Below are 8,299 nucleotides of genomic sequence, written 5' to 3'. Positions count from 1 at the left end.
TGCAGTTGACTATGCAGTAGATTATGCAGCTGACTCCGGGAAAGTATGCGTGCGTGCGTGCGCCGTGCGTGCGTACGTGCGTGCGTGTATTCAGCCATTTGGTTTGTACGCCTGTCCTGTATTTTCTAGTCTAGGGTCTTGAGGAGCAGCTGTTCCGTGTTCGTGAACTCAGTGAGTGCTCGGCGCTCGGCGCTCTGTTTCCACTGTTCAAGCGCCGAACACGTAGTCGTGTACCGCGTACCCGTCGGGATGCCCCAAGATATTGTGTGTGTGGTGATGTGTTTGCTGGTTGTGCCGTGCGTTGTCGTTTGCGTGCGTGCGTGGGGTGCGTGCGTGTGTAGTGTACCGTGACGTGTGTTGGTGTGTGTGTGTGTGTGTGGTGCTCCAACTGTGTGCCGTGCGTGCGGCGTGAGTGCTGTGCAGTGCGGGCGTGCGTGCTGTAAGTTGAGTGCGATCCGATCGTCCATGCGCCCAGTGCCGCGTCCATGGCAGCAGCCACCACAACAAGCAATAAAATCCGCTCACCTCTCCACAAATGTGTGCAGCAAATTCGTGATAGACGACACCACCACATGTGGTGTGATTCGCGCAGCTGCGATAAAACCCTCCGCCAACCATACTACACACGCCCAATATTGGTAAGTCGTGTACCGTACAACCCACAGCAAAGGCATAGCTAGTGCGGCAACTTGGTGTGAGATAGTGTTGTGTGTATTCAACCGCACCATGTAAGATCGCATGAGCACCCACCCACAACTCACAATCACGCCTAGTGAACATCTAGATCATGTAGCTAGTGTGCGTCTACAGATGCTAAGTGATAGCGGTACACACCCCAACACCACAACGACGCCTCAGTGCGGTTTAAGCGCGGTGTGCCGTTTGGTGAGCCCCATCCCGTGACACCGCTGCAGTCGCGTCAGAGCCCTGTTAACCATGCGTGCGCTGCGTGCACCGATGCCTGCCCCAGTGACCGTCCGCGACGACGAATAGAATAAGTGAGACACACACCCCACTACACCAGGGGCACCCACCAAACACGTGGAGGATGGTCAGATTTGGGAGGTGGATGTGATAGATGTGACACACGACCAGCCGCCTTCGGCGATAGAGACCAGCGGCGCTCTTACGAATTTACCCGATAGTAGCATCCCTCCAGTGACGCGAGTCCCGAATCTGGCGCTTAATGGACAAAAATTACCAAGCCTATATAAAATTAATCTTTTTAGAAGTTAGGTTCGTCGGATTGACCTTCGTATCCAATGAACATATTTTGATATTTATAATTTAATTATAAAGGGACAGAGGCATCGCGTTCTGGTAATACTCTTCTATGCTGAACCACAACTATAAATATTGGCTTTCAGTAAAAACAATAAACAATCAGTTTTTACCATACATATTACTATTATACATATTAGGAATTTTATCAAGAAAAATGTGTTTGTTGTTAAAACAAAAAAAAAAAAATCTTATTTGACAGCAATAGTAAATTCCAGGTAAATCAACGATTTTGAAAGGCGGGCGTGGACATAATGTGTACGCTGGATTTGGAATCTTGTCTGCTGAGCTTTTAATATGGTCAAATGACGCGGGGAAGCCTGTTCAGGCTCGTGTCATCTGCGTATTACATATTATTAAACCCATGTGCATTGCATACATCATTAACATCTTTTTTTGAATTTTTTCTCGGTAAATTGACATTTATCTTCAGCATTAATCACGAACTTGGATTTGCTATATGCGAACTTTGACGCACGCACGCACGCACGCATACTTTCCCGGAGTCAGCTGCATAGTCTACTGCATAGTCAACTGCATATACTACGTACATTCGACTCGCTATGGCCAAATCGGTCTTTCAGTACGATAACACACACAGGTATACTGTATACCGGTATGTAGGTATGGATTATACGAGTAGGTGAGTGAACTGAGACTCAAATCAACAGGCTAGAACGCCTCGTTTGTTCAAATACAATCTGTAGTCCGGTTAGATGATAGTTATAGGATAGTCGGAATAGTAGGATATAGTTATAGATTAACGGAAATGGGCCAAATTAACTTCTATTGCTATGCGTTTGCGGCTGCTATTAGATCGGAATTTCACAGAATCGATGTCGTAGAAAATAATTCTATGAAAATATAAATTTATAATGATTTCCTCGAAATTGATCGCTACATGTTTCCTTTTCTAACATCTTCTATGAATTGGGACAACACATGTTCCCCCTTCTCCCAGCATACTCCCCAAAGCCATGTATGTTTTTACCTTTCTTGTTACATTTTCCCCGAATATGAACGACACATGTTCCCCCCTTCTTCCAACATCTTCCCCGAAAACCATACATGTTTCCCCCTTTTCTTACACTTTCCTCGAATTTAAAGCAACATGTTTATTCCATCACCCTAACATCCTTTCCAAAATGAAGTAAGTTTCAGCCTTTTTTACACGTTGCCCGAATCTAAACGACACATGCCCTCCCTCTCCTTTATTCCATCACCCTAACATCCTTTCCAAAATGAAGTAAGTTTCAGCCTTTTTTACACGTTGCCCGAATCTAAACGACACATGCCCTCCCTCTCCCTAATCACCGTTTCCAAAACGATATAATGTTTTACTGTTTCTTACATTTACCCGAATCTAAAACAACACGTGTTTTCCCCTTCTTTTTAACATTTCCCCTGACTGTTAATGACATGTTTCCCCGTTGACTTCACCAAGTTTCTACTGACTGGTATGCGTCGGCTTAAAATGCACACACCGACCGTCACTCGGATAGAGGACCGTGGCCTCAAGAACCCGTCCTAGCCGACGTTCCGGCCTATTTGCGCCACTTTTTACGACGTCGAGCCAACCTCAGGGCATCCGTAACGACCTCCGTAATGACTTCCGTATCCTCATCCGTCACGACATAACGATGTCCCTCACTTATGACCTCCTTAGTTACTAAGCTCGCTCTCAATTATTACAAATTAATGCAATAGATGCACGACAAAAATTACAAGATAAAAACTGTTAAATGGCTGTAAAATGTAGAAATAGAGGCGCAAATAAGTATAGAAGAGTATTTTGAATAGACGCGCATGCGCACTGCGGAGGTGTTGCGGCCTATAATTTACTTCCAGTTGACGCAAATGTCAGAGTCGCTCCCGCTATACACATTCTGCGGCGGCAGCTGGCATCGAAACGAATTTATCTACATATAAACATAGGTAATAACCTCATATTTCCTTCGCGCCTTTTCTCCGACCTCACCAATCACCAAACTCCCCGCCCTCCTAACTTTTACAACACGAGGAGTTTTAGAAAAGACAGAGCACCTGTCGAACAGAAGGACAGAAAAGAGACAATGCCACATCAGAGAATATATTCAATATAGTAAAAACACAGGGTGATAACACACGTAGCGTATCTCGTTTGGTAACAATATACAAAATGCCCGCCAATCGCTGCAGAGAGACCTCGGGGCCATAAAGACCAGCCAACCACAGCCACTATTTGTTTTTGAGTTGCCCTTATGGTACCACGGTGGCAAATCCACCAATGAGCGCTGGGATAGGGCAAAAATGAGATCGTATTTGAGTGTCTGCATGCGCTAGAATTTTGTATTTCTCATTAGAAAAGAGTATAACTGTTTGCAATTGTTAATTTCAGAAACTAGAATTTTTTCTGAATCCGACAGTGTAAACGGCTCGTCCGAGGTGCGTTGCTGGGGCGGCCCAGGAATTTTCAAAGAAAGCCTACTTTTTGTGCAGATTCAAGCTGTAAATTGGCTATTTCTCGTGTGCGCTGGGAAAGTTTTGTTTACAAGAGAAATTATGGAAGAATTTTTTTGTTAATAACATATATATTGTCACTTGCGACGTGTATTCAGAGGATGGCATTATTATTTGTAAAAAAACCTTGTGCTGATTTATGGGAATTTTTTCGTAAGTATGCCCACCTATGGGAAAGCATTTCCAGGCGTGAAACCTTATATGCTGGTTCGGCTGTACGCTCAAATCAAGGAGATATTATTAAACACGTAATTACTATTCATGCATGGCGTCCCGCAGGGGCGCACGCCGCGATCGTCTGCCAAACATGCGGCGGTGGCAGCTGGCATTTAGACTCGCATCTCATCTCATCGACTTATGATGAATGTGACGCTCACACTGTCGAATGCAAAAGCAAGGCGTACGTGTGTGTGTGTGGTGTGTGCGTGCGTGTCGGTACGTGCATGTGTGTGTGTGTGTGTGTGCGTGTGTGTGTGTTGTGTGTGTTGTGTGTTGTGTGTGTGTTGTGTGTGTTTGTAGCGTACGTACGTGCGTGCGTTGTGCGTGCATGTGTGTGTTTTGTCAGCGTGTTTGCGGCTGGGTGCATGTGTAATTAGCGCATGCTTGTCTGCCATTTATGATGTAGCCGCAACAACAGCCGCAGCAGCAGCAGCACTGTGGCGGTTCGCACTGATGACGCCTCTCTCTCGCGCTGATGAACGTGCATCTCGTCTTCGACGAAGACAGAGAATCACTGAATGCTATCGATGTCTAACGTTAACGAAGGAACTATACTTTGAATGTTTAGGAATGACGACTTACATCAACGACGGACGAAGAAAACAACAATTCTTGGCAGAGCAGTCGTGCCTGGGAGCATTGTACGTGAGACAGGCATCTCGTCTCGGTATGCGTGCCAATGCCAACGGGCAGAATTTCACTTGGCGTTACATCATAGATATAGAATATATCTGTATTATTATATCTATGGTTACATATACCTGAACCATAGCTGTTATGACTATAGCTGATAAACCGTGTATCGTCAATATATATTATACTATATCAGAGTTAACGAAAAAATGTGCTTATATAGTTGTCTTATTTAACTCCTGATATATATATATATATATATATATATATAATATATATTATATATAATATTAATATATATATATATTACATACATACATATATATATGCAGTGCGTGCGTCGCGTGTGTGTGTGCGCGCGTCTCTCTCTCATCTATCTCTCTCTATCTTCTCATCTCTCTCTCTCCTCTCTTCATCTCTCTTCTTCTCTCTCTGTGCTGTGCGTGTGTGTGTGTGTGTGGCTGTGTGTTGTGTTGATGTGTGTGTGTGCTGTGTGTGTAGTCGCGTGTGTTGTGCGTTGCCGTTGTCCGTGTGCGCTGGTCGTGTCGTGTCTGTGTGCGCCATTGTGAGTTTAAAGAGCATGCGAGAACAAAAAAGCTTGTTGCAATTGCTTCATGGAATACAATCTCACCAAACAGTGTCAAACTGTGTTACACAAACTCATAACTCATAACTCCGCATACAAAAAGCTACTGTACATCATAAAATCTCACCACATGCACATGTAGGGGTAAGCCGTAGGGCCTACATGTACAGAGACTATTAATTTTGCCTGCGAGTGACGGAGATGTTTTCCATACCCATCAAACATAGTTATGGCGGAACACGCGATTCCCGAACAAGCAATAAGCAGCTGCTTGAAAGGAATTGATAACGAGAAGAAAAGAACCTTGCTCTCACTCTATTGTTGCTCAATTTATACACGCGGTGGAAAACCTCCGCGCGATACAAACGACCTAAAAACCTAAAGCAGAGCAAATCTAATTGGATCATGATGCGCAAAATACAGTCTAATATATTAAGCAAAATGAGTTAATAATAACTACAGCTCATATAGCGATTATATTATAAACTGTTCAACAGTCCTATAACACTAATTAATTATACGCAGGAGTGAATATATAGATGATTTAGTGCTACTTATTCAGCATCCTGGATTATACTGTTATGGATTATATTAATACGTATGCAGTCTATCATCTATGTAACTATTATTAGAAGACCATATTATCGACCATATTGTACTATTAACAGTCTATATATCTACATACTAAAGTATAAGTATTAAGGTGGGGGAACGCAATGATTATGATTATACTTATTGGCAGTCTTATAGTGACATAATGACTATATATAGAGTTATTATTATATTATAACCACGGGCCGTGAAGTGACAAGTGAGCGCCTCAATAAATAGGAAAATAGGAATTTCAGATCGTTGAAAATAATAGGGAGGAAAATAAGGAAATTTTTGTGAGAGAATACATGTTGAAAAAATAGGAATATATTGTTGCGTAGATGGCCCCCGCAACACCGCCTACAGCCATCCAAGATCCACCAACAAAATGTTTTATTAAAATATTCATGCATAATATGGAGTGCACAGTTCACATGCGAACAATATTTTGAGATAATGCAATTATCAAGGATATGCAATATTTAGAAATGCACATGTAAAATTGATAGAAGGCAGTTTACTCAAAAAATAGTATGACGGTACATGTATACATGGCGATCGCGGCTTTTTGAAAACAGGGGGTCCATAAGAAATAAAGGGCACTTTTATAAAAAGGTGCTCGAAGGCAGCTTATGCGGCGTGTCAAGGCACGTTGCCACTGTGGTGGGGGTTGTTCAGGGGACCTCCCCAAGAAAAGATGTTAAAATTGTGCATCTGAGAGCATCTGAGCAGTAATTTTGAATGTTAAGAATGCAAGATAGAATTCCAAATTTTTTATGTTTTCCCTTTTTTGGGGTGTAAAAAAGGGGGTCCGTGACCCCCATGGACCCGCCTCTGGATACACATAACCCACAATTCCAACTGAGAAACAAATTTACTTATGAAATAAAAATCTATGATAGTAAAGTAGTATATATTACGTTAATCTAAAGGTAACGGGTGGCGGTCTGGCGGTTCCGCTCCCCAGGAAATTTTTGAAAATTGGTCACCTGAAAATGTAAATTCTCTGCATTCTGAGAAGGAATAGCATACAATTCTGATTCAGAAAAATGAAAAGGCCCTCAAAATAGAAAAAAATAGGAATATTTGTCAGAAAAAGGAATTGCCCAGAAATAGGAAAAAATAGGAACTTGACGCCCTGTTATAGTATTGCAGTATATATTATACCAGGAGTCTATCAATATTGATAGACTCCTGATTATACTAATACTATACGCTATGATTATATTGTACTATCACAGTCTATATACTATAAGTATTACTATATGCTATGGTTATATTGTACTATCACAGTCTATATAATATTACTATACTCTACGATTATTTTTAACTATTTTTGGACTATAATGTTTACCCCGAAAGCGTCGGCTAGTTCGTCCAGCACGACTCCCTTCGCTCCCTTCATCATGTTCACTAGGCTTAGCACCATGGGAACGACAGGTGTGGATGTAGTACTAGTACCAGCGTCGCCGACACTCTGTCTGTACATGTAGCGGACAGATGCTACAGCACAGCTCACACGCAGCCAAGGTTCACTAGGTTCACCGCAGTAGGTTCACCGCAGCAGGTTCACCGCAGTACGTTCACCGCAGTACGTTCACTGCACTATGTTCATTAAACTACGTTTCGAAGTAGGTTCACTACTAGGTTTGCCACAGTAGGTTCACTACTACGTTCACCACAGTAGGTTCACTACTACGTTCATCACAATAGATTCGCTACTAGCAACGCTATAGAGGCAGTAGTAACGAAACAAGCCTGAATGCCCGGCTGCAAAACCAATACATAGGGATGTGTAACACCGGCGTCGTGTAGCGCAATTAACCTCTTCTTATGCAGCTCAACACTCACTACTGCTTAGCTTCACCCCGAAACTAACGAACTAGCGGCGAAGGGAGGAGTCAGGAGACACCGCAACACTCAACAGCACAGGACGACACCGTGGCGGTGTAGCGAATGTAGCGTAAGCTCTCGTGTTACCAACACCCCGAATGCGCTCGCTGCTGAGCCGGTAATGTAACTAACGGCAGCCGGTTTCACAAGCTATACGGTCGCGCGCTCGGCAGCAGCAACAGCGAAGGTTCCGGGAACCACCGCACAGCACGCGCAGGCAGACACGCACACGCGCGCCACACGGCGTCACATATATTGCCTCATCATCCGCTTGTTAACGCGACGGTATACTGCCGCTACACACGTGTTTGCACGCACGCACGCGCGCACAGACACATAACAGGCGCAGCCGCTGTCTGGATGTAGCGGATGTAGTTGTGTGTGTGGGCTTGCGTGTGTGTGTGACGTGTGCGTGTGTCTGCAATGTAGCAGCGTGCAGTAAACAATAGTAGCGGCAGTAGCAGCAGCAGCAGCAGCAGTAGCAAAAATAAGAATAGCAGCAGAAGAAGCAGCAGCAGTAGAAGAAGAAGAAGAAGAAGCAGTAGCAGCAGCAGTAGCAGCAGTAGCAAAAACAAGAACAGCAGCAGAAGTAGAAGA

General features: G+C 43.7%; 1 protein-coding gene across 1 annotated transcript in view; it reads right to left on the bottom strand.

The window, feature by feature from the left end:
* The window catches only part of LOC106804736 (GRAM domain-containing protein 1B-like), a 27,945-nt gene extending 20,142 nt beyond the window's left edge, over positions 1–7,803 (bottom strand). The window contains exon 1 of the mRNA XM_014806057.1: positions 7,164–7,803. Within this exon, the coding sequence (XP_014661543.1) occupies positions 7,164–7,298 (135 nt within the window). The 5' untranslated portion in view covers positions 7,299–7,803. The remainder of the gene's footprint in view (positions 1–7,163) is intronic.
* Between the last annotated feature and the right edge of the window lie 496 nt (positions 7,804–8,299).

Source organism: Priapulus caudatus, unplaced genomic scaffold (assembly GCF_000485595.1).
Source record: "Priapulus caudatus unplaced genomic scaffold, Priapulus_caudatus-5.0.1 Scaffold85, whole genome shotgun sequence".
Classification (NCBI taxonomy): Eukaryota; Metazoa; Priapulida; class Priapulimorpha; order Priapulimorphida; family Priapulidae; genus Priapulus; species Priapulus caudatus.
Note: the sequence above shows the minus strand (reverse complement) of the source record. Positions and strands in the feature narration are given on the sequence as shown.